Here is a 27,323-nt window from a genome sequence, read left to right on the forward strand (position 1 = left end):
ACAAAACGGACAAAGCCACTGGTCACATAGAGCTTATGTGCTGCTGAAGCAGATGGCTATACCACTTTGGCATTGCTTAGTAGTTGCTTAATTCTTGTCACTTCGAACCTATGAAACAAAATGATTTGCGAACTCTCCTTGGCAGCCTATCATATAAGTAGAGGAATTTCTATCAGACAGCAAAACCATGAAGATAGAGTCAAACCAAGTTTAACGCATGTCTTTTTAGATAAACTACAAAGAAACCACTAATACCTAGCAAAATCTTAGACAGAACCCTAAGATAGAGCCAATACATACAAGAGGAGCTGCCTTGGGGTGGGGAGAGGGTTCAGGGATGAGGGAGAGAGGTCGGGGGGCCTGGGCCCCACCCTCTGGTTCACATCAGGGCCTGGACTGCCGTGGAGCCAGAAGGCCTGGTCCAAGTGTGTCTGTAGGTCCTTCCAGGCCAACCTGGGCCTCAGTTTTCTGGTAAAAGTGCATCTTCTTTATTTTCTTAGGTTTCTTTCTTCCCTTCCTCCTCCCATCTCTTATTTTATTTCGTCCGTCGTGTTCAACATTTATGAAGGCCCTCTTGTTAGCTGGTTATTATGTTCCTCCCTGGGGAATACAGAAAGCTCTCACTTAACATTGTCCATTAGGTCTTGGAAACTGTGACTTTAAGTGGAAGAATGTGTAACAAAACCAATGTTATTTACTGTAGGCTGACCGATGAAAGCAAGTGTTAAGTTTCTAGTCATGAAAGCATCACCAAACATCTAAACACTTCGAGCATTAAATATTGACATAAATATGAGCTATAGAGACATTTAAGAAAGATGAATAAACACAAGATCATCCTTTTCTACCCGCTTATTCCAGTTCAGGGTTGTGGATGACGGGAGCCTCTCCCAACAGCCCAGGGTGCAAAGCAGGAGCGCACCCTGGACAGGACGCAACTTCCACCACAGCGCGGGCATGCACACACACTCACTCACTCAAACTGGGACAACTTAGACCAGGGAGAACCAGGCCGCACAGCAGGAGGTGAGTGGCAGGCTAGCTTGCGAAGCTTCATCTGTATTTGCAGCCACTCCCCATCACTGCCTCAGCTCCACCTCAGATCATCAGGCGTTAGATTCTCGCAGGAGCACTGGTCTCTGGTGCCAAAAAGGTTGGGGACCGCTGCCTTAGACAATTAAAAAAGGTTATTCGACTACCTGCTGTATAGAGACGTACCCTGAACTCTGTTCTCCGCGAGCTCACACTCTGTTGCCCCAAAGGGTAGTCGACCTGTGACACCCACCTCGGGGACACACAGGGGACCTGTGTTGGGTCAGCTGATCAAAAACATCAGTTTCTAGTAAGAATCATAATAATACGTTGACTTCGATTTGCCTGTCTGTTCATCCAGGGCCGGGTCGTTTTGTCTGCTGGTTGAGTGCAGTAGTATTGCAAAATGCCTTTGGTTACACGTTTTCTGTGGTTCTTCATGTCCTTTCTTTTAAGTGGAGCAAGACCTTAAGGACTGTCACAAAGCAATTGGACAATCTTGTATTTTTGTGAGTCCCACCTACCCCCCGCTGTTTCATAGTCATCTCACCAGCACCTACTCGGACAGTCAATGTCTTAGGGACTTGTCTTTATCCAGCTGTTCCGAAGCGTTTATGTTGCCTTTCATGGAAATAGCACATCTCTTTTAACACTCGACTGATTAAAAAGAATATTTAATTACATTTCCAATGACATTAGAAATACAGGTGGCACCAAAACACATTTAGTAATCAACACTCCTGCTGAGCAGTTATGTAGCAGCAGACACATTTCGCATCCTTACGGGCCTTGGGCATCTAGCCCTGGTGTCGGCAGAGAACTTTGAGCTAAGTAGAGGTTGGTTAAGAGAACTTCTAAGGGGAGAAATGGTTTCATTGAGGTTTCATTGTTTGTGGCCTTTTTGGAGCCACGCAGTTCTTTAAATTCTCCTGACAGTTCTACCTCTTACCAGATGAAGGACTTGAGTAAATCACTTAACCTCTCCCAGACTCAGTTATATTCTCGATAAAATGGAGGCCGTTATCCTAGACTCCATTCTCAGCCAGCCCCCTCGAGTGCTCTAGAGAAACACACTTGACTTTACCCCAGTCTTTTGTGTTTCAAAGACCTTCATTTTTCTCTCTTCAGTCCTAAAGCTTGATGACTCAGCCCTCCCTGGCTGAGTCTTAGAAAGGGGAAGACCCGAGGGAACATTGTTTAATCTCTTCATGGGAATCACAAATTCTTAGGAGACCAGCAAAAGGGCCGTTTGCTGGTTTAGAGACCAGAGGGATTCTATAAAACTGTGTGCTTGGCCTTGAGTCTTCAATAGACTTACAGAAGGAAGCCCTGTCCAGGCACCGTAGTAATGGCCAGGACGTGGCAACCCAGATGGTCCAGTCCTCGGGTCTGTAAGATTACTAGAACCCCAGAGCTGAGCAAACCTTGGGTCCTGCCCTCAGGAAGGTCACAGTCTAGTGAGAAATAACCAATGAATACACAGAAAATTCCAGGACAGCCTGCTCAGTACTGTGACGTAAGGACGTAAAGGGGCTGAGAGAGCAGGAGGAGACCCCATCTAGCTGGGAGCGTGACACAGTCTGTGTCTCGTAGGGATTTCTGTAGGAGGACCAAGCTGAATCCGGATATCCAGAGTTTCCTTCTGTCTCGTCCTCAGCCCCCAAACACCCTTGCTCCCCCTCTTCCCAGTCCTGTGGAAGCCACCACCCTTCTCCTGCTTATGCCCCTGGAGTATGGGGAGGAATAGGAACCCACATGCAAGCTGGAACAGCGAACCGGGTGCTGGCAGGCAAGCAACAGGGACCACACCATTGCTGCAAAGACATCTGCCCGGAATGCAGTGATCCCTTGCTGGGGTTGACAGGGAATACATCTCAGAGGAAGCAAGGTGTGACCAGGCCTTCAAAGGATGGAATGGAGTTTTCCAGGCAGATTGGGTAGGAATTGTGTTCCATCCGTGGCCTCACTTCATCTCTACAAAAGTCTCACAAGGTGAATATTATTCGGTCCGTTTTCTACGTCAGAAAATTAAGGATCATGCGCATTAAGTCGAGTACTTGCCCAGGCTCACACACATAGCTAAATATGGCTTCCATCAGTCTGACACAGAGCTGAGTGCCTACCTGAATGTATGTCCCCAGGAAAACATTTTCCATAAGATAATGGTTCTAGAAGATGATTCTCTGTGAGCCCTCTTCGGATTAAATGGGTTTTCTGAAGCCTAACCTCAGAACAGAGGCCCCGAATAGAACATTGTCTCCTTTTTTAAAGAATATTTGAATTTTAAGCAACAGACTCAGAGGCTGAATTTTTGACTGCCATCATTCATAAATTGGAAACTGAGTACACTTGAAAGAAAAATCCTAAAGGAGAAAAGAAAAACCCAGAGAAAACATGCCATCCATATGGGAGAATGATGTATGCTCCTAGAGGCAATCTGTAGTATTTGCATAAAAGGAGTAGCGCATAACTCAAGTTTTAAAACATTTTATAATACTTAGAGAGGTGTCAGTTTTCACATCTTTTGAGGAAGATGGGAGCCGCCATGCATTAGCATATTGAGCATGTTACAGCTAAGCAGACTCCAGTGAAAAATGAGGCAGGGGAAACCAGAGAGAGGGTAATAAACATGACAAACGGTAAGGTTGATTTTGGAGGATTAGGATGGAACAAGGAAGGAAAAACAGTTGCTTTGGGGGTGAAGATCTAAAATCTTGAATTACGACCTTCCAGCCAGACCCGTCTTCCTTTCAGACCAGCGCCTGCTTAAATTCGTTGCTCTAAGCGTGTTATTGTCTCTGCACACCACTACAGCTGATAAACTCGAAGTTTTCAGGAGTGAATAGAAGGCAGCCGGCCCCTGTTCAAGGAGCCTGTCTTTTGGCACTTGCGCTCTGTGGTGCATGCCTGAAAATGCTCATTGTCCCAGCACGCAGTGCAGACAGAGTGCGCACTGCGGGCCAGGCTCTAGGGCTGTTGGGGGTTCCTTCTCCTCTCTTGACCAAGTGCCCTCATCCGAGAAAGTTGAGGCGTCATCACCACTTTAGTGGAGATGTAAAGATTAAAAGGGGTGATAACGTGAAGCAGTTAGTACCGAGCTTCAAGACACGCAGTGAGCTTATTCTTCTTAATAACACATCAGTATTGTTCTCCCTCTCTCTCTCTCTGTCTCTCTTTCTCTCTCTCTTCCCCTCCCTCCCTCCTTTCCTTTCCTTTCTCCCTCTCTCTGACTAGTTTGCTGTTGGGCAAACGTGTCAGCGGGGCGGGGTGGGGAGAGGGGTCTTCTTCCTTCCTCATGTGTTCCAATGCCCTCATTTCACAGACAGGAAGTAGGAACCTGAAGAGGGGAAGTGGCTTGCCAGGATTAAGTGCTGGTTGGTGGCCCGTCATCTTGTGTCTCAGTATAATGCTAGTGAATGGCACGCTCAGCCGAGGGGACTTTGGATCATTTCCGCTTCAGCTTTAGTTTTTGATCTTTCCTCAACACTCATCCAGTCTTGGCTCGTTGGGTAATTTTCAGAACTTAACTCCTTTGGGTGTTACTCATTGAGGTTACCCATCCCTGGCTCTTTTACATGTGGCTAATGAGGTTCAGATGCCATGATTCCTAGAAACACCAACGGGATCCCTAGAAGCAAAGTGATGACTCTGGAAAATTGACCCTACAGCAGCACTTTGCGGTGTACGTTTCCCAACAGTTCCGAGAGGACAGTTAATGCGATTTCCTTAAAACAGAGGAGAGCTGGGAGTGACCGGGGAGAGGGGTGTTCTGTGTACCATTTATACCTGATGCCCAACAATGAAGTCCTACAGCAGGGAAACCCAACTGGTTTTGTCGATCCCTAGCATTTCCCACACGTCTTCTGTGTCAACACACAGCCCAGACCCCTTTGACCATGAAATACCTTGTGGGACAGCTTCCTTAGAAGCCCACTGTAAAAAGTGCTCACCTGGATCATCTGGGCTCAGTTAAGAAGAAAAGGATTTTGAGAGCAGGAAGCACCCACCAGTTGAGCCGTATTTGATAGTTGTGGACGTCAAAACACTGAAGTTTCTGGGTATGTAGAAATGAGGGTTCTGATAGGTAACATCCTTTTGTACCTCAAAATCCCATAGCAATGAAACCATTTCATATATTTATTTTCTAAAAGCTCTGTTATATCACAGGTTCTTTCTAAGAGTAGTAACTCTCCCATTCATTGCCTCTACATGGAAGGGTCAGATTAAAGCCGTGTATTTTATTTTTCAAAAGTAGCATACGACTGACAACCATTTTTTCATAAAAACAGAAATGTGTAAATCATTTTCACGTATGCCATCTGTTAAGTCCTTGACCGTGAGTTAACCACTGAAGCTCTGTGTTGCCCTGAAGATTTTTATGGTCATTCCTTATCTCTTAAGAAGATATTATAAAATTTTTATATTTTCTGTCTTACCTTTATAAAATCACCCAGATCAATGACATCCGGTGATACTTGTACACCTGGCTTCAAGTGCTTTGTTGCAAACTTGCCTGTCAGGGATCCAGTAATGGAATTTCCATACAGGATGCTCGCTCCATAACCTTGCTGGGAAACCTTTCAATATTCCAGTTAAAACAACTGTACCTTCAGTGATTACACAGATGCATTTCCCATAAAATGTTACCATCATTAAAGTAGAAATTTACTGTTCAGAATATAACTTCTCCAACACACTTTTCCTTTAACGCTCACAAAAAATTTGTTCTTTGGGTATTTTATTATCTCAACAGAATCTTGCAAATAGGGTGGCTGTCACATGTCAAAGCCCTCTGTACTTATTTAACTCCGTATCCAATCTCGCGTGTAATTTGTTTTAATACTAGTAGTGCCTTCAGACCTTCAGCATTTGTTTTCGATGACTCTTCCTACAGTACTTGCTGACAAAAGAATTTACTTCATTTTGTTACCATATTATCCGTTGTGTATTTTTTCAGCCATTTTTGCCAAGGCAGGAAAAACAAGTGTTTCTCTTATTGGATTTTATTATCTTTCGTTTTATGTATGAAATCTCTAAAGAGACTGCTAACTTCTTTTCGGTCGGGGGTAGGGGGTGGAGGGATGGTTAGTGAAATGCTGTAGAGTTCTGGACTATCCCAAGACTTTAAACATCATCCAGAAATTTGGAGGCTTGGCTTCGTATACTGGGTGCTCTGTTTTTAAATGTCTTGCAAATTGTGCATCTTTGTATTCCCATTAAGTAATATCTGAAGGCATAATACACAGTTGGGTTGAAGTTCTTCGTTAACAATTATGGTTGTAAATCCATATTTGGAACAGTCTTGAGAATTTAATTTTTTTTTTCTTGTTTTTTGCCAACTTCTTGTCAGATCTAATTAGGGAGGCATTTCTGAAGGAAATGCTATAAGCTAAGGAAGAACTTAAATGGGAGCAAAAGTGTCAGCTCAGCTTTTTTCTTGCTAGTCACATGAGAAGATCTTATTGGTATTCTCAATCTGTCATTGCTTCGTAAGACTTTTTTTTTTTTTAATAATGCATATAAACTCTTTTTGGAAAGAATTTAGGCTTACAGGAAAGTTTTAAAAGCAATACTGAGAGTCCCGTATCCCCCTCATCCGGTTTCAATTTCCCCTGACATTAACACCTTACATAACAACAGTGACCTTGTCAAAACTGATAAACCAAAAATGGTTTGCTGTCAACTTGCCATTAACTTGCTGTTAACGACACTTGAGACTTTTGTTGTGTTTTACCAGGTTTCCCATTAATGTCCTGTTTCTTTAGTCTCTCCTCTGGGCTCTGACAGTTTCTTAGTCTTTGTTGTTGTTGTTTTTTTTTTTTTTCATGACGGACCTGGATGGTTTTGAGGCATACTGGTCAGGTACGTTGATAAAATATCCCTCAAATTTGGTTTATAATGCATTTTCTCATCATTAGACTGAGGTTACAGGTGGTTGGAAAGACTTTTACAGAAGGGAAGCGCCCTGCTCATCACTTATATCAGGAGGAAGCTGATTTCCACACAGGACACCACTCAGGATGCCCAACCTTCCTCCCTTGGTTGAGACAGTGTTTGCCAGCTTTCTCTACTATAAAGTTACTATTTTTCTCTTTCATACTTCTTTTTTATTCTTTTGTGTGTGTGTGGTGGGGGGGAGGCAATAAGTCACTACATCTACCCCACACTGGAAGAGGGTAGAATCTACATATATTATTGAGGTTCTTCTATAAGGAGATTTGTCTCTTTCCCCCATTTTATATATTAATTTATATCTACATGGTCTCATGTATATTTATTTTATACCTTGGCTTATAATGTAGGATTCTTTTTAAGCCATCTGTCCATTTCATGAGGGTTATTCTAGTTTAATAATATGATTATTAGTAAGTCTAAATGCACTAAAAATAGATATTAGTATGATTGGTAGCACATTTAAACGCGAGTATATCTCAATATCTGAAGGCACCATTTCACACCCTCTGCATCGACACAGTTAGATATGGGTGCCCGAATGCTGGAGCAGATTCTCCCACCCCGCCCTCTCTCTCTTTTCTCTGCTCTTCTTGGCTGCAACAGGGTGACTCCTGGCAGCCCCTCAGCCAGTATATAGAGCTTAGTCATTCAGCAGATATGTAGTACACACTTGCTATTAGCCAGGCGCTGTTCCAAGCACTGGTTATACGGTAGTGAACGAGACAATGCAGACCCTGCTCTCCCTGAGCTTATGTTCTCATGCAGAATGCAGATGCGAAACAAGAAAACAAATGATAGGATTGGTCATTTTGGGTGGTAAACCTGCTGTGAAGACATCAAAGCAGGGTAATGTAAGAGTGACTGGCACTCATTATCCCAGGTTGAAGAAAGAGCCCCTCTTTCTCTCAGTGACTCTGAAGAGGACTGTGTTGACCCTTCATGGGACACATGCCCACACTTGAACTCATCTCTGTTCTTAGGAATGCTCAGGAATGACTCATTGGTCACCCTGAGTCACGTGCCCATGCTTCTGGCAGATCAGGCATGACGGAGAGTGCTGTTAGGATCATAGGAGGGAGACAGCATCTGGCTTTGCAAAAGAACAATGCAGAGCACAGAAAAACAGTAGCGGGCCCCTCTGCAGTGCATGCTGGGAACCAGGAAGCGCTGCTGCCTTTCCTGGCGTTTTCAAGCAGCGCATCCTGGTGCCCACTCAGGACATGACTGACATTCTGCCAAACTGTCAAAATCCCTCTGGACTCCATACCCTTCTGCTCCTCAACCAGCCTTGGTAGACTTCATCAGCTAAAGACTCCATACCCGTCTCTAGAGCTGGAATCTGCTTCTGTCTATGTACCTTGCCCCCAAGTCAACAGAGACAGTCCCCAAGAGGACACTGTGTGGATTCTGTGAAATGTGAATAAAGTCCTAGTAAATACCATCGCAGAAAGAGGAAGAACACAGGGCTGGTTATCACTCACAGGTCATGTTGGGTGTCTCCAGAGAAGCCACACTGGGGCAACACGCATTGAGGATTCTTGTACTATTTGCATTGCTTTTTTCATCTCCTGCTACTAGGAATTCTTAACACATACTGGAGTTCAAATTTAATTTTTGCCCCCAGTTCAAATTGATTTTTAAACCCATTATATAGCAAAAAAGAACCCAAAACATTCAATATATGGATGTTAGAGAATATAGCTGGATCTTCTCATGGATTCGTGACCCTTTGGCCCTGAATATTATCAACGGTATCCATTTTCCTGTTGTCATTTTGTTCCTCTCCCTAACCTCTGCCTCCTCAGAACGGGTAAAATAAGAAATGTTACAGATGGCAGAACAAGAAATGATAAGATATAGGACAGTGCCTCGGATTCATGCACTGGCCAAAGTGTCTACATTTTCCAGCTAAGGGAACTAAATAATCACTGAGTTTGGTGTGTTCTCTTCCCTTTCCCTGGGCAATGATGCATTTTTGTCTAGGAAGTATTTTTTTGTCGTTTTTGGTTTTGTTTGGTTTGTTTTGTTTTGTTTTGTTATTTCTGGGAGTTATAAAAACCAAGAAGCAACAGAGACCCGAGTAAAAGAAGGAAAGAGTCACAGAGCGTTTGTGCTCGGAGTCTGAGTATCAGGGGCACTGTTTTTTGCTTAATAGCTGCTACCTGGTATTGTCAGGAATGGGACAGAGAAGGAAGGGAGATGGAGATAAATCTTCAGCAGTTGATGGGAGAACAAAAAGCTGAAGTGGATTCCATGAGCAGTCAGGAAACATTGACCAAGCCTGTCGCTGTGCATCCAGAGTTGGACAAAATACAGGTCTTGCATTCAAGGAGCCAACAGTCTAGGTTTTAAATAGAGACTGAAGGACAGTGTCACTCTAGAGCGCATCCTGTGGGAATGGAGTATGTAATATTCCAAGGCTCACGTGTACTGAGCACCAGTCTGCTCCAGACACCACAGTGGACGCCATTACCCCTCCTGTCTCCTTGGTCCTCCCAAGCAAGGATGGTTATTCCCTTTTAACAGATTAGAAAGTAAGGGTTCAAATACATTAAGTTGTTTGGGTAACAAAGTTGGGGAGAAGCGAAGGGTGACATTCGCCTTACTCCCTGCCTATAGCTCCCTCCAATCTCTACCTGGCATCTTCAACCCAAGGTAAAGTGTTTGGCTTCCGGAATAGCCCCCTCGTCAGGCCTCTCCTTGATGTCTAGCCAGGGGAGACTGCCCCTGGCAGGGCTTCTTCTCTGGGCCATCTTGTCTGTACTCATTTTACCTTTCTGCACCCCCTGCGACAATCCGCAGTCCCCCGTTTTAAACCTTGTTTCTTATTCCTCCTTCCCACATAGACACTCTGTTTTCATCCAGCCTTCCTACTTGGTAAGATGGTTTTTTCATGAAGTGTAAAACCAGATTTCATGTATAATTTAATGAGCACGTGTGATGGGCCTTCACATTTATTACTTCATCAGCCCTGATCTTGACCACAACCTGCAAGGCAGTTGCGATTATGTCCCTTTTACAGATGAGGGACCGTCTCCGTGATTTTAGGCAACTTAGTGTGGGCCGCCCAGCTGATATGAGCTGGAGCTGGGACTGGCATGTGGGTCTGTCTGCTCGTCCCTTCTTTTTTTCTAAATTTATTTTCATTATGGCGACATTGGTTAATGAAGTCCAATAAGTTTCAAGTGTACAATTCAACAGTAAGTCATATATACTTTGCATCGTGTGTTCACCACCTGGGGTAAAAGGAGTCAAATATATGGTGACAGACAGAAACCTACTCATCCCTTTCTGCTATGCATTGCGATCCTAAAGATGACGAGGGAAAGGGACTTGCGAGACAGTTGTCCTCCTTGAAATGCCAAACAAGGGGAGAACAGAGGGAGCTTAAACTCCTTCAGGAGAAAAGGATAAGCTCTTTGGCCCTTAGACAAAGAAAAAGGGAATGTGTTTCTCCATTGTAAAGCCCACACTAATAGAGCTTTAACTGATTTGCTCTAGATAGACAGAATGTGAAGATTATTGAGAATATCATCACCACAATTTCCATTCTTGAATCAAAGAGCAGCTACTGAATACTAACTACCTGCCAGGCACTATGGCACTGAGGATGAATAACAAGTCGTGCTCCCTGCCCACCCAGAAACTCACAGTCCAGTGCTGCCAGGTGCAGCCACGTAAATAAGTAATTACAAGAGTGCGCAGTGAGTTCTCTAATAGGGTTCAATGCGAGAGTATGGAGCATTGAGGAAGGACCCAGCAACTGCCTCAGGTGTCATATTAGGAATGCTTACAATGAGAATGAGAATACCCAGTTTGCAGAAACTAAAAACGAAATGGCAGGAGCGAGAGGGTAGAATATCTTAGCTAAGAATTCTGGAATAGACAGTTGTAGACAGTGGTTCGTAGATAGCAATGCGTTGACCTCTCCCACATAGTCACATGACGACTGTCCTAGTTCCAGTCATCACATACCTGTTTACTAAAGAAAAGTAAATGGCGTGGGAGGAGAACAGCACCTTCTTATTAGGAAATCGAACACATGCTTCCCTGTGTACCTTTCTGGATAATCTTGGATCACGTTGCCACCATTAACTGCAGGGGAGTCTGGGAAATCAGAGAGCAGGGTCGTCACAATTGGCTTTGATTATAAATGGATCATGAACCATTCACAGGGTCTGGGGACATTGCAGCTACAAATGAAATTAATATTCTGTTAGAAATGAAGAAGCGGGTAGAGCAAGACATACTAGGAGGCAACCTTCTGCCGCTTGTGGTCCGGAAAACAAGAAGTGTATTTGAGCTCAGCTATGAAGGACAAGCAGGCATTCATGTGGTAGAGAAGAAATAAATATATTCCAGGGAAGCGGAAAAGCATATTCAGGGGCTCTGAGTCACGAAAGTTTTTTAACTTGGAGATAGAGTTGGAAGCGTAAGTGGCAGCCCGTTTCCGACAGCGTTAACTGCCAGTCTAAGGAGAATAGATATTATTTTGTGGGTCATCTAAAGTCAGCGGAGGTCTCGAGACAGAGACCCATTTTCCAAACACCCCTTATCTCAGTGACTTGGAAGACATAAGTCCTGTGTTCTTATTCACCTGGCATTTGCACACAGGACCCGATTTCTTAGCACTTTTGCACCATGAATTATTTTTATGAACTCTCTGATTTCTGTGTACTTAAGAAGCCGAAATTTTGGCTGAACTCTCCCCATAGCCTTGTCCTTGCACGAGGTCTTGTTTCTATCTTCGAAATGCTTCTTCCTGTGCCCTCGATGAGTGATAGAGTCTCTCGTTTCTCCTTTAATCATGTTGACTTCTGCTGTCTTCCCAGATGATGTTTAAATTTCCTGGTCAGTAATCAATTTCTGTCAATTTCTCAGGCTCACTGCCGGGGGGAGTGGGGGGACTCCAGGTCTACACATATACTCAGCCTTTACAGATACTTCAGATCCAATTATATCACACCCATGGGGCCCCTGATGCCTGGCAGCTTCCGCAGCCCACCTGGCATGCAACCTAGATGCCTCCCTCTCTGCTTCTTGCCAAGCGGGAGGTTCAGCTTATGTCTCTCCGGAAAGTCCTAAATCACCAGGATGCACGGGGCCCCTATGTTAAAGGAAGGTAGGTTTCATTTCTGATCCCGTCATCTTCTGCAAATTCTCATAATTCACAGGTCATTTAATGATTACGGACATGGGAGAAATAAAAGGGATAGATCCCCAATGTCGCTATCTCTTTGGGTTAAAATCCTGACTCTTCCACGTTCTAGCTATGTAACTTGGGAAGATTTACCGAACTTCCCTCACCTGTAAGGTGGCGTAATGAGAGTGTCACTTATAGTGGTTGAATAAAGACTCAATGACCGAAGACAAGGGAAGTGTTCAGAGCAGTGTTTGGCACAGAGCAAGCGTGCAGTGTATGTTAGCTGGTAATAATAATAATTATTACTGTGCTAATGTACCTCACCAAGTAGAGTAGGTTATGATAGGTTTTCACTACAAGCTTCGAAGAGTCACATGTACTTACCGGCTCCTGCAATAATCTATTTTGGGCACATTCTCCAGTGTCACTCCATCTCGTGTGAAAGCTTGTCAGTAAATGTCATCTACACCACCAGCTTGCTGCCCCCAAGCCAGCAATGACGGGTGATTCTGTCCCTCAGGGGACCAGGAAATGACATTTCTCAATAGTCAGACAACTTCTTATCAAAATTAGCAAAACCCTGAGAAGGATTTTCAGAGATGGGCACGTGGTTCAGTGGAAGGAGCAATGGCCCAGGAGACAGACACTGGTCAGAACTGCTTTCCATGCTGTGTGACTCTGGGCAAGTCACTTTCTCCCTCTGGGCCTTGATCTCTTTATACCTGAGGTGGCCCAGCCCAGGAACAATCACCAACAACCTCCCTTCCATCTCTCTTTAAAAGCACATATCATACTTCTAAGTTAAAATGGACGATTATTTAATGTCAGCCTCTCCCTCTCAAGTGTAAGCTCCAGAAAGAGAACATTGCCTCTCAGTGCCTGGCACCTAGTCAATGCTCATTTTAATACTTGATGAATGAATGAATGAATGAATGAATGATGTGGTACAAAGATAAAGATTTGGGAGCAAGACAGACCTGATTTTGTATTAGGATTGGCCAGTGACCCTGCACTGATCTGAGCCTCAGGATTATCATCTGTAAAATGGGGATAATAATTGAAATAACCATACCAGTTGTTTTAAGGATTGAATGTGAAAACACGTATACAGCAATAACAGCCCTGGCCTAATATCTAGCATGCGGCGGGAATTAGATAAACAGCCTACTATTTACTTCTCTAGGGACTAGCACGGGGGAATGGAGTATCCTGTGTTTGATGATTGAAAACAGGTTAAAAAGGTAAATCCAAATATACATTAATAGACTGTAAGTGGGCTTACCTATCACAGGGCAGCCGGGTTGCAAAGAGTTTTCCAACACCCCCTTGGCCTGCCAGTGACCCCCCCACACACACACGTCTGCTCCCCATCCTTTCCTTTAACCTCTGCTGCTTTTTCTAGAACACCAGTGTTTGCCTGTAGGTGATACCCCAACCCACCTCCCTGGGCAAACAGAACAGCATGAGGCGTGAAGAGATGAGGCATGGCCTGGATTACATGGGGACATGGGGAGACCGAGGTCCTCGTCCTAGCTCCGACCTGGTCCACACTCGCCATGTGATCTTGAGCAAGCCACCTCTCCTCCGTACACCTCACACTTCTCATCCGTGATGTGCTCGGCCCACTGACACAGCACCTCACTGACACAGCGCTCGGTAGTGGTTAGGGACCTGGCGTTTCCAGTTTAGAGCTGGCTGGGTGTCTCTGCTCTGCACCTTCCAGCTGTGAGTCAAGTACCATTTCTAGCAAATGGACAATGGGATTCAAATGGGCATCTTTGGAGGAATTAACGACACAGTGTCTCCAAAGTGCCTGGCAGATTTGTGCACAATAAGTGAAGATTGTTGACCCATAGGCCCGCCCTTATTTTCACTTAATTCAAGTTTCTGCCTGTTAAAGAAGCCTAAGTTTCCTGACCGAGATGCACATCCATCAGCCTTCCTGCTGGCTCAGCACTTGGCAAGTGCTAAAATCTTTCACAGCAAAGACACGATCCCCACTGTGTGTGAGTGACATCAGCTCGCATGCAATTATTTTAATGCATGGCCCAAGGACCTTCTCGTCCCTGGGTTGGGTGTATTCTTAGGAGGGAGTCTTCCCTCTCCTTCCCTCTCGCATCCTTCAAAAGGCACAGGAAGAGAACTATTTCATGCTCACCCTTCCCTGAAATGTAAGCACCACCAAGTGGCCCCCTTCCAGGGAGGATAAGCTGGCTCTTTCTGCCCTTTCCTGGGGGCTGAAGGCCCACTTCCTTACTTATTGCTACACTGGCCTTCATGCTGGGAGGAGGGGGAGGGAGTACAGAACACCAGCAGTGAGGGGAGAAGCAAACCCACATACACGGGGCCACTCTGACTTGCAGGCACTGTGCTGGGCGTTTGCTTAATCCTCTAAACTACTTCGTGAAGTCGTGGTAACCGATCCCCACCTTGCACACGAGGAAACCGCCACACTAAGGAACGAGGTGGCCCAGGACACACACGGCCAGTGAAGAGCAAAGCCAGGTTTCGAACCTGGGCTGGTCCGACGTCCCCAGTTGTTCTGCGCTGTTGTACGGCTGCCGGGTGTGGGAGGGCAGGGCTGTGGTTTGGGCCAAACAGGTTTCTTGGGCCAAACCGTGAGACAGGGACTAGGGCCTGCAGAGCAGTTTGTACCCAGCCAGCTTCAAGGGCCGTTGCTGCCGTACATCCATGGGACCCCGAGGGAGAGGAAAGATGGAGTCGGGCCTTCCAGACCTCTCCTTAGATGGCAGGCCCCGGGTCCCGCTGCAGGCTCTCCCAGACGGACTGTGGCTGAAGGCGGGAGCCAGGATGCGACTGAGCTCCATGCCCAGTTCCTGTGCTCAGTGTCACCACCCTGAGAGGCGCGAGCGAGGGCACTGGGGATAGAGAGGGAAAGGTGGGAGTGATTTTCTTTCCTCCGTAATGTGACAAAGCGGGAAAAGAGAAGGTTTTAAACATGGGCTTTTGAATCAGTCATATTTGTTCAGACTTATGCTTGACTCCCAGCTCCAGCGTTTACCAGCTTCGTGGTCCCGGGCAAGTTACTTCTCCCCGGTTTATTGTTTATGGTCGCATTCCTCGTTAGGGTCGGCGTGAGGATTGAAAGAAGGTAATGGATATAAAGCTGCAGGAGAAGGGTTCCACCGACAGACAAGCTCCCAGCCAAGGGGGCGAGCAGCACCCGCTGAGAATGACAGCTAACGCCTAGCTGCCGTCCCTGGCTCTACCTGCGGCCCTCCCACTCGCGTCTCCTCAGTGCGATCAGAGTAATCTTCCTAAAACCCAGAGCCAGTAACTTCCCCCTACTTAGAAATCTCTGTCGATGCAGTCTGAGTTTTGAACAGAGTCCCCACGGAGCCAGGATCTCCCCCACTTACCTCTGCAGTCACACCCCTCACGCACTCCGCTCGTGCCCCCGAGCTCCAGCGGCAACTCGTGACTTCTCATTGTCCAGATGAGCCACACTGTTCCACAGATCTTCCCTCTGCCCGGATTGTGTCACCACCATCCCCTCTGCCCCAGGTCCTGTCTCCCCAGGAAGCTCCCAGGCATCCTTCGAGCCCCAGCACAGGCCTCTCCTTCTGCAATGCTTCCCTCCATTATTGCATTCTATTACCTGTTTGTGGTCATATCTCCCCAGCAGACCATGAGTGGGCCAAGGGCAGGCACTGCCAACAGGGACCTCTTGGTCACCTCCCAGTACACTGCAGGTGCTTAATAGTCGGTGCCAGCATTTATCGAGGGCTCACCCTATGCCAGGGTACTACTTAGGTGCCTTACGTGTATTAACTACTTGATTTTCACAGCGGCTCTATCAGACAGTGTATCCATGAGTCCTGGCTGGAAGCAGAAACCATACCAATTATTTGAATAGATAATTTAATCTTTAAAAATGATAATTAGACATGAGGTGTTCACTTGGTAACTAAAAAAGCAAAATAGACAATTACAAAAACAGTTACCGCACCTGGCGCGGAAAGAGCAGATGGAAGCGGTGGCCATTATTATAACTTGGGGCTGGAACCGAGAGCTGGGGTGGGGTCAGCGGGCAATTCCAGAGGCAGCAGCACTGGGCAGCGATGGGAGAATGATGAATCCGGTTCCCAGTGCTGGGAAAACTGCAAAAAATGGATTGAACTCCTGCTCAAGGGAGGAAGTGCCACTGCCAGTGTGAGGGAAGGAGGTGGGGTGATGCTCGCAGAAACAGAAACCAGCAGGAAGGAGCGCGTTCCTTCTTCCTCCTCCAGACTCAGTCTCCCTCTCATGGCCCCGATTGGCAGCGCCTTAACGAAGCAGCCGGCAGAGCAGAAATAGGGTTTACAGAGTTCCGGCCTCAGCATCACCAAGCAGGTTTGAAGCTGAGACACAAAAGCTGGCGGGCACGGGCAGGAGCGGTTACTATTCCCGTTTCTCAGATGAGAAGACTGAGGCACAGAGCGATTAAGTAACTCACCCAAGATTAAATGATTACCTAGAGAAGAGCCGGGATCTGAACCCGGGCACCCTGGCCTCAGCACCCTTGCTCTTAGCCACTCTACCACAAATGTTGAAGGAATGCATGAATGAATGAGTGACTGGGGAGGCCCACACATAATGCTTAGGCCAGTGCGCAGCCCTGGCTTCCTTCCAGCGCGAGGTCCTCGCTGCCTGACGGCCTCCTTATCGCCCTGCCAGGTCATTCACTGGAACTCCCCCAAGAAGCTGCGGGTGAAGAACAAGCACGTGGAGTTCTTCCGCAACCTCTACCTGACCTTCCTGGAGTACGACGGGAACCTCCTGAGGCGGGAACTGTTCGGCTGCCCGAGTGAAGCCGACGTCAACAGTGAAAACGTAAGTGGCTCTCGGGGCAGCTTCTCCTCCGGCGCGCCAGGCTCGGTGCCAGACCCCATCCCCGCCCCGGAGGTCCGCCGTCGGGTGGGGGAGTTGGCGCATGCGCAGATCGCTTCCACGCTCATCTCCAAGGATGCAGAGGGGTACGCTTGGCCTAGATTAGGTGAAGTCAGAAGTGAATTTCTAAGCGGAGGAATCAGAATGAACAAAAACAGTAGAGCAACAATAGATAAAGGGGCTCTGCACAGCCAGGAAACTTCAGAGGTCTGTGTGCGCATGGCTACCCCATGGGAGACCCCAGATTCAGTGTGGACAGTGCATGGGGTGGCACCAGAGATTTTCACAAGCTCTTTTAGGGTTAGCTTGGGTGAAGAGTGTTAGATAAATGGTCACAGTCATAGGTAACATCTATATGTTTCTATTTCTTCACTATTCATAATTTTTTTATATGCCATATCTCATCTGATGCTCATAGAAACTCTCTCTTTTCCCCCAATTAAAGAAATTTAGGCACAGAGAGGTTAAGCAGGTTTGCTCACAATCACACAGCAAGCCAGGAGCAAAGTGGAGAGTGATTTGAAGTTCTGAGGAGCAGGGTTTGGGGAAACAGCACATGGTAGCAGAAAAAGCAGGGCGTGCGGGGTCAGGCTGACCTGGTTTTGGCTTTGATCCCTTCTAGTTACCACCTGTGTGACCTCAGGCAAGTTATTCAACCTCTCTGTGTTTCCTCAACTGTCAAGTGAGGCAGTCAAACTGTTGTAGGAATGCTTTGAAACTAATCGAGAAATTGCACGTAAAGCACCCACCTAGCTCAGCGTCTGCCTTATGTTAGATGCTTGATATATATTTGCTTCCCGCCCTTTCCTTGACCTTTAGCATTAGACACAGACGTGATTGGTTCATTTAGTCAGTCAACAAACATTTACAGAGGGGCTTATTCTAAACATTGAGTACTTATTAGCCAAAAAAGGATAATGGTCCCTGCTCTCATGGTGCTTCTGTTTTAATGGGGAGACACAATTAATAACTACACAAACTATCAGGAAAAATTATCATCCAGTGGCTAGTGCTACATAGTGACATATTAGTGAGCAGCTGGTTTGAGGGGTGGTGGTCAGGGAGGACTTCTCTGAGGAGGTGATATTTAATCTGGTCACTGAATACAAGAAAGAGCCAACCTTAGAAGAGGAAGGAGCCAGGGAAATAAAATCAAGGCCACAGTGAGATATCACCTCAAGCCTATTGTTATCCCAAAAATAAAAAATAAAAAAATAACAAGAGTTGACAAGGATGTGAAGAAATTGGAACCTTGTACATTGTCGGTAGAATGTAAAATGGTGCAGCCGCTATGGAAAACAGTATGGCAATTCCTCAAAAAATTAAAAGTAGAACTGCTCCATGAGCCAGCAGTCCTAGTTTCGGCTTTATATCCAGAGGAATTAAAATCAGGATCTCGGAGTGGTACCTGCAACTCCACGTTCACTGCAGCATTATTCACAGTAGCCAGGACAGGGAAACATCCTAAGTGTCCATTGACAGATGAATGGATCAAGAAAACGGGGTATATACACAGTGGAATATTATTCAGCCTTTAAAAAGGACGAAGCTTTACCATGGTGATAACGTGGATGGACCTGGAAGACATTATACAAAGCGAAATAAGTCAGTCACAGAATGACAAATACTGCATGACCCCTCCAATAGGAGGCATCAAAAAAATAGCGAAACACTATTAGATGTAGATGATAGCATGGTGGTTATTACCAGGGGATGGGCAGAAGGGGTATAGAGAGTTGTTGTAAAGTGGGCATAAAATTAGTTATACAAGATGAGTAAGTTCTAGAGATCTTCTGTACTTTACAGTGACTGTAGTTAATAGAGAGTTGTGCACTTAAAAAAGACAGGAGACTCTTTCGGAGGCGATGGATATGTTTTTTGCCTTGACCGTGGTGATGGTATCGTGAGCATGTACATATGTCCAAACTCACCGTATAGTGTATATTAACTACATACAATTTTTTGTATATCACCTGCAGACCTCAATAAAATCGGGGATAAAAAGGAGAAGAGCAAAGGAAGTACTTCCTAGTGGAGAAAGTGGCTGGTACAAAGGCCCTGGGGCCCGGCAGGAAGTGAAGGATGATGGCCTATGTGTCCCGGGGCTTGTGGGGAGGAGGGCAGTGGGAGAAGTCGAGCAGCGGGTCGGCAGGAGTCAGGTTGGAAGGAAGTTGCGAGCCAGGTTAAAGAGTCGGAATTTCGTTTTGTTACTATTATTGCTATTGTTTCTGTTCTTATCTTGGATGTCACAAGAAACCTTTTAGGCTCCAGGTCGCAGGGGAGGGCGTCTGTAGAAGTCTGAAGGCATCTCTCACCTTGCCCTTTATCAGGATGACCAGTCACAAGGCCACCCCCGCTCTGTCTTCTAGCCCCCGAGCCACAGCGGAGTCACCTCTAGCTCTGGCCTTTTTCTCCACATCACCCCAGATGCCCCTCTCAGTGTCTGGCCTTTCATTACCTCTGGCAGGAGAGGAAAGAAAACCATTAAACACTTGAACTCTGTCTCAGACTCTGGGAAGCACTTAGAGGTTTCCACAAACACTGTGTTCTTTTGGGGTTTTTCCTTTACTTTTTACTCAACAGTATTTGTCATTATCATCAACCTTCAAGTGCCCACTTGGCACTTTTTTCCCAAACGCTAAGTAAAAACTGTTCTCCTGCTTTTTTTTTTTTTTTTTTCCCCTCCATGAAAGAGGCTCAAATAAAAAAACTAGCAAGATGAAGCCATTAGTTAATCATTGTATCAGGGGTTCCCCTGGTGCACAGACAGTGTCCTATGAAGCGAGACTCCCTTTATAAATGACTCACCAGCTTTTCCTACCACCAGCTTCTGGTGAGTCGTTGGGTCGAGATTGGGGGTGGAGGGGAGGAGGCAGGTGAGCAGTCTTCCATGGTCCTTCTCAAATCTGTGACGATATTTATCTGCTCAATAAGCACGTGTGAATGTCGGCCATCGGCCGGGCTCGGCGCAAGGCACTGGGGTTGAAATTAGAGGCTGACCCAGTCCCTAGAGGTAAACTTCTTGCTGCGTAAGAAGTGTTAGAGACCGCCAAGAGAATAAGCGTCTGTCCAGGTACAGGGAGGACCACGAATGACAAGAGAGCGGCCCTCTGTGAGCCCGCTCCCTTGCTGTCTTAAACACTCTAGTCCTCAACACTGCAGAAGCCACACCTGGGGCTTTTCTCTTCCCTCTACATCCCAGGCTCGCTCCCACCCCCACCCCCCACCTCCGGTCTTGCTTCCCACTGCCTGCGCCACCCTGCCCCCAAGTGTTTAAACTAAACGTCTGACCTGTGGCATCTTCAGAAACCTTCCCTGGCCCTCCTCAGCCTCAGGTAACCCTTTGTCACTCTCTGTGAGGAGCCCTATTATCTTTTCATCGGGGCTTGCGCACTATTTACAATTATTGGGTTCACATAAGTTGTTTTTCAGCTTTTTTTCCCCGCCCCCCTAAATATAAGACCAGAAGATAAGATTGTTAGACTAGAGGCTTTGCCTGTACCGTTCACCTCTGGGGTCCCCTCCCCCATTATAGAAGCAAGCACATAATAACCACATAATAAATATTTGTCAAACGAATTGAATGAGAGAGAAGAACGATGTGCCAGGTGAAGGCGGAGCAGATGGGGGAGTAGAGAGCTCGGGGAGAATGTGCTGGTAGTTTCTGTATGAGAAAGGAGGCACCTGGGGACAGGGACCGAGAGTGGAGCTGACCTGGAGGGCCTCGGCCATGCTCAGAGTTTAGACTCCACCAAAGGGCTTTCATCCTGGTCGGATTTACATTTGAGGAAAACCCCTCCGTGTAGAGAATAGGATGAAAGCGACAAGACTGGAGGCAGAGAGGCCACTTAGAGGCTATTGCCAGCGTCCCAGGCAAAAAAGAAAAAATGACAGTGGGGCTGTGACCTAGGGCAGCAGCAGTGGGGACAGACAGACAGCAGACGGATTGTTTTGTGGGCACTAAGAATGGCAGAGCAGGTGCAGGTGGCCGTCATAAACCAAGACCGCGGGGTCCCCATGCCCTGCTCCAGCCAAGTTCCTCTGGCTGAGCCGGCCTGCAGCAGCAGAGGCTGGGAAGGCGGGCATCTGCAGCACTGCACCCCAGAACCCGTCTCGTAGGGGGTCTCACCTCCTGGGCCTTTGTTATCTGCAAACACAACCAGAAGGAAAGGCAAGATCGTGGATCCGGCCCCAAGCCAGGTGCTCCCATTTCCGTGGGAGGAGGTCACTTAGCACTATGCACAGATGGTGGTCGTCTCCAAGAAATGAAGTCAGGAACCTCCTCCTCGGACTGCAGATCCCAGGTGGGCAAATTCTCCAATGGCACTAAGTTTCAAGGCTCGGACATTTAGTCATTCAAACAATCACCATCCTCAGGGCTAGTGATCCAGAGCGAGCATTGCAGATCCAAGCCCTGCTCTCACAGTGCTTGTCTAGTGAGGGAGGCGGACAAGCAGGGGCTCGCTCTCCTCTGTGATAAATGCTAGGTTGGTGGTGGAGCTTGGAGAGCACACAAGAAGGACATAGCACACCCGAGGAGGAAGAAGGTGCATCAGGGAAGACTTCCTGGAAGGGGCGAGGTTTGAAGAATGAATAAGGAATGAGGGGTGTGGAAAGTGAACTCGGAGGGAGGAAGCAGCACAAGCGGTGGAGACCTGAGGTGAACGGAAAGCGTGGCACGTTCAGATAAAAGTGAAGGCAGTGTGAGAACTAAAAGGGCTGGAACGTTCTTTTTCACATCATTTAGTTTTTTTCACTGTGAGTTTTCTCAGATCACTCATTTAATAGTCATGTGACCTCAGAGGAGTCACGTGCATGCTCTGAGCCTCAGGTTCACCATCTGATAAATGGGGACGGCGACGCCTTTGTCCTAGTGTTTCCTGGATAATTTATGTTAAATCACCAAAAAAGAAGGACTTGGCACCAGCAGCACCGTGTTCACTGGGATGCGTTTTTTCACACACACCACGGTGTCCAACCCATCTGGTGACAATTCGTGTGTGCCACAAACGGGTTTCAGGTTTTATTAACCTTTCTTCTAAGAAGGTCTGGCAGAGAGAGGAACCTACAGAGTCACTTAGAACTCTGTCTCTAAAGTACGTGAGAGCTGTGCGTTTGCTCTGGGTCGGGCAGTCCCAGCAGAGTCTTCCACCGATCGGGAGACGGCAGGTGGGAAGGAGAGGGCTCGAGCTTGGCCTTGCTGCCAAAAGCATAAATAAATTCAGGAAGTCAAGGGATTCATCTCTTCGGTGAGGAGCTAAGATGCGAGAACAGGCCTCATTTTAGAGTCTGGTTAGGAAGAGATCAGGTTCCAACGGTGTGGTAGAATGACAGTGGCTGATGGGACGCAGCCACTCCTGTGCCATGGTGTGTCCAGGCATCTCTCCCCAGAACCTGTGAGTTAATTCGTATAATGCAATAAGCATTCAGTAGGCAGGCATTAGTTGTTATTAATTGAAATAGCGACGGAGGCTAGAATTGTACACCTTAGCATTTCTCTCCCTTTCCCTCAGTAACCCAGCCCATGAAGCACATCCAGGAAACCCTGGGACACCGCAGAGCACAGTGGATAATCACAGATATTCTCTGCCTCCTAATCCATGCAAAAATCCTTCTACAGCATCCCTAACAGGCTCGCATCTGGCTTCTGCTGGAATCCTCCCAAAGACAGGGAGCTCACCACCTCCAGGGCTTACTCCGCTGTTGGAAAGCCCCAGATGCTAAGCCATCCTTCCCCATGTCGAGCTGAAATCTTCTCTTCTGTAAGGAATCCATTAATCGAAGTCCTGTCCTCTGGAGCAAAAAAAGGACACCTCCTGTTGTCCCTGACAGCCTAGCAGAGTGTATAGCACGTTTCCATACAGTATATTATTCAGAAACATGCAACTCTCCCTAAGCGTTGTATTTACAGAGTGATGTTTTCTCATCAAGAAAGCCTTCCTCCACCTAAGGGAATCTTCCAGAAAAAGGAAGCTCACCGTTTTAAATGCAAAACCATTCAAATACATGCATTTTAACCAATTTGGATGGGAAGCTTGCTAAAGTACATGCCCTTCCTTTAGTCACCAAAGTATACAACACTCAATTTACAATTTTCGATGACTAAGATTGCACTGGGTAGGCTGAGGGGGCCAGGAATTGACCAGAGCAGGGAAGGTGCTGTTTATCCTGGCAGGAAATGGCCTCGGACTATCTGCTGCTTATTCTGCAGCTTCCTTTCTGACAGCTGTCACTTTCAGTTCATCAGCTTCAGAACAACCCTTTCGGCACTCACCTCCCTGTTCATCCTTTCGCTGGCAGCCAAAAAAAGAAAAACCGATGGTATCGAAGTCAGAAAGACCACTGGTAAAAGAATTATCCACTGTCGTGTTAGAGGTTAAGTTATGAAACACAGCCGACATCCAAAAAAAAATGCAAATGAAAGGAAAAAAAACAACAACAACAAAAATAGACACCAAGAGTTTTCACATTTATATGGAATTTTAAGTCAATGGACAGCGTCTGTCGACTTAGAGCTTCCTTATCTTGTGTCCACAGCAGACGTCACTAATCGATGGCCCCACTCTTCCCCTCACCACCACCCCCAGGCTCTGTCCCAACCCCAGTATCCTTGCCCAGACAGTACTCCAGGGAGCCAGTACCAAACTCCAGGCAGTGACACAGGAGATGCTGCAGCCAGGGGGAGCAGCCTTGCCCTAGACATGATCCACTCCCCTGCACTGGGACGGCTCTCCATGCTGTTCCAAGGCCTTTCTCTGCTTCTTCAGCCTTTGACAATTGGAGATTTCCTGCAGGGTCATCGAAAGGGAACAGCTCTAATCTTCACCACAGTTGAGGGAGGCGGGCATCGGAGTCACATCTCACAGATAAGGAGAACCAAGCTCAGAGGAGATGAGTTGCTTGCCCACAGTCACACACCTCTGAAGTCATTGGGCCGCGATTTGACTCCAGGTCTACCTAATTCTAAAACGACAAACCAAGGCCGTGCTTCCTAAGTGGATCTAGCTCCCTATTTAAAGTGAACGTAATAATACTCCAAGTCCTTCAGCGATTCTCCCAGTTGTTTTTTACTTGTATAACCATTCTTACTCTTTCAGACCCCTGCAAGGTGGTGGTTATTTACTCTGTTTTATAGAGGAGGAAATGGAGGCTCAGAGGATTGAAATCATAGAACGGTTTGGCGGCAGCACTATAACTGGTATCAAGCTTGACTCACAGCTGAGCGGTCTCTCTACAAGCGTTGAAAACACTCCTAGATCTGAAATGGCGATATCGCCCTATCTCCCAGGGCTTCATTTTACTCTGGAGCACTTATCACTCATCAATATATTCTTGACTTATTTGTTTTGTCCATCATGCCTCCTCCCATTAGAATGAAAGCTCTGTGACTACATGGATTTTTATCTGTTTTATTCATCAATATATCTTTATGCCTCAAAGATTGACTGCCTGGCACCTAGTATGTGCTCCTCGAATTTTGTCGAGCAAATGAACTATTACACATCCTTTTCTTGAAGCATTTGTGGTGTGCTAGGTAGTTTCTTGAACTTGAAATCAGAAAACCTGGCCCCAGGACTAGATCTATGACATTGGAGATAACCTTCACCTTCCACAAGCCTCAGTTTTCTCACCTGTCAAATGGTCATAAATAACCGCAGGCCAGGCTGTCGTGAGGGTCGAAGGGGTTAAGGTATGCGGAAAAGGGTTAAGGTAGGCGTTATCGTTTTCTGCTGGCCAGAAAACTTGTCCTGGACACCATCCCCTCCAGCTGCTCTGAGGTCCTGCCTCATCAAGAGGATGGCTTCCAAGCCCAGCTCCCTCTTGCTGCAAGGGTAGTGGGTCACCTGTGAGGCCCCTTTCCCTGCCACTGAGCCCACCAAGAAGAAAAGCCAATCACATCACCATGGCTCAATTAGAAGTTAAAAATAAGACACATATAAACAGATTCTGTAAACACTTTACAGCATCAGCGTACACGGCAATGCCAGGGAACAGATGGCTCTGTGGAAACAGCTGTATGCCAGAGAAACCCCCAGAGAAAAACCAGAATGTGTTATTGCTCTCACGTGTGAGCCGCGTGTCACCAGCTCTTTAATCACACGGTGGGCAGCGGAGCCCAGGGTGGACAGTGCCCAGAGCCCTAAGACGGGCTACCGCCCAAGGCCGGCCTCCAGTGCCTTCCACCAGCATGTTAAACTCCAGAGCCTAACAGATCAAAGTGTTTATTTGCCTGGGAGGCCAGGAGAGGGGACAAAAAAGAGAGCCACAGGGCCAGGATGTTCAGCGAAGTCCGCACCATGGACACGCCACTGTGACCTGCTCTGTTCACGTCCCGCTCCGACTTAACACACATCCCTCTTTCACGCCCCTAGATTCTGGTCGTAATCTAACCTAACGTGCCAGGCGCTCCGTCTCCTTGTGTAATATGCAAGGGGCGGCCCTGGAGTAAGACTGCCTCGTGTAGAATCTTAGGAATACTGAAGATGGGATTTCGAGCCATTTACTTAAACCCTCCGCGCCTCAGTTTTCCCATCTGTGAAATGGGAATCGTAATTAGTCCTACCTGACAGACTTCGTGAGGACGCAGCAAGGTAAGACAGATCAGGAGTTGAAATCAGTGTGGCACAGAGCATGTGCCCTCCAAAATGAAGTTTGTATTAGGATGACCTGGTATTATCATTGTTCACTTGCCTCTTTTCTCCCCTACTCAGACTGCAAATAATTTAAATTGTGAAGAATTTAAGTATTGGGGTTCATTCCCCAATCTTAGCATAAAATAAGGGCCTATGAATCACGTGTGAGGTACAATTTAATACCGATAGCCAGGAAGGAAACCAGACCTTTCCTTATTTCCTCAGAGCCTAGGTCCGAGCTGGGCAGAGCTGAACCTTTGCTGAACAGACCTAACCCCAGGCCTCTTCTGAAATCCCACAAAAGAATGAACGTGGCCCATGGTTGGGTTTCCTTGGTGAAAATGTTTTGGGTTCCTGGAACTTTGTTGATTAATATACACAGCAGGCAACCAGGAAGCTTATAATCTTGCTCTGTGTGCTTTAATAAAACTTAACTGCTTCATGGAAACCACAGGAGAGAGCCCTGAGGTAGGTAGGTTTCAGGAGATGTGAGTTAAAGCCCCAGCTTCTCTGAGCCGGTCCCTGGTGTCCTGGTTTCTTTACCCATCAGCTGAGGGTAACGGCGGCAGCCCTGCCTGTCTCAGACAGACATGGGGACGAACAGGTGAAGTACTGGATATGAAGGCCACTGAAAGGTGAAAGGAAGTCGAACATGTAGAGCAACATTCTTGAGTGTTATTTTATCCACCAGATGTTTCTACCTGTTGTTCTAAGGCACAAGAAGGAAAAATATCGCCAGGAGAAATGGGTGGCTTCAGCGAGCATCCTTACTTGGTCCACTGTCCTCTGTCTCCATCATTTACTATCTAGTTCGAGTGAGTGTGTTAGTTACGTTTACACAAGCCGTTCTAAAGTGGTCCCAGCGTGCTAGAAGTTTATGACTCAATCAGTGTTCCTGATTGGCAGGTAGCTTTTCTCCAGGGCCCCAGGCCCCTTCCATCGTGTGCCTCCTCCCTCCATGGAGCCTTGGACTCCTGTACCAGAATCTTTTACTGTGGCTGACAGAGTGAGGACTGTGCATGAGATAACCTTGAGTGTGGCGCCTGTAGCAGCTCGACTCTGCCCTCAGTCTGCTGAGCAGAGCTGAGCCACACAGTTACCCGAAACTGCAGGAAGGCTGGTAACACAGCCTGGCCGTGTCCCCAGGAAGAGAGGAGAACGTGAGTGTTGGTGAGCACAGGTCTCTGCCACCAAGGGGAACACATGCCTCCAGTGCTCTAGAGTCATAGAATCATCTGGCATTAGAACTAGAAATGGCTCCAGAGGTCGGCAAGGTGTCATAGTGACTTGATTGTGTACAAGAACTCAGAGGACGTACACCTGGAGGAACTGTCTCGGCTGCTCGGTTCACTCATTGTGTGACCTTGAACAAGTGACTAAACCTTTCAGGTGATGAATGTCTTCATCTTTAACACAGGACTGATCATAATCCCTTACCCAGAGAGTCGGTCTGAGTCTTACATGAGAGCGCGTCTGCAGCTACCAGCAAATGTGCTGGTGGAGAGAAGCCACCTGGCCTAGTGAGCGTGTGATCCGTGAGTGTGTTCTATGAAGCCCAGATGCCTTGTCTTGCTATAGAGTGGCAGAAAAGACTTTCTCGAGGTCACATCGAAAATGAGTGTCAGAGGGATCAGATCCCAGTGTCTAGTTTTCCCCATAATCTCTCTCTC

At 46.9% G+C, this 27,323-nt stretch overlaps 1 protein-coding gene across 5 annotated transcripts in view; it reads left to right on the forward strand.

Moving 5' to 3' along the window:
- The window catches only part of LARGE1 (LARGE xylosyl- and glucuronyltransferase 1), a 489,641-nt gene that overhangs the window by 424,676 nt on the left and 37,642 nt on the right, over nucleotides 1-27,323 (forward strand). For all 5 annotated transcript variants that reach the window (XM_039877849.1, XM_039877848.1, XM_039877847.1 and 2 more), the window contains one exon: nucleotides 16,808-16,963. In XM_039877849.1, the coding sequence (XP_039733783.1) occupies nucleotides 16,808-16,963 (156 nt within the window). The remainder of the gene's footprint in view (nucleotides 1-16,807; nucleotides 16,964-27,323) is intronic.

This window comes from Pteropus medius, unplaced genomic scaffold, assembly GCF_902729225.1.
Source record: "Pteropus medius unplaced genomic scaffold, Ma_sr-lr_union100, whole genome shotgun sequence".
NCBI classification, from domain to species: Eukaryota; Metazoa; Chordata; class Mammalia; order Chiroptera; family Pteropodidae; genus Pteropus; species Pteropus medius.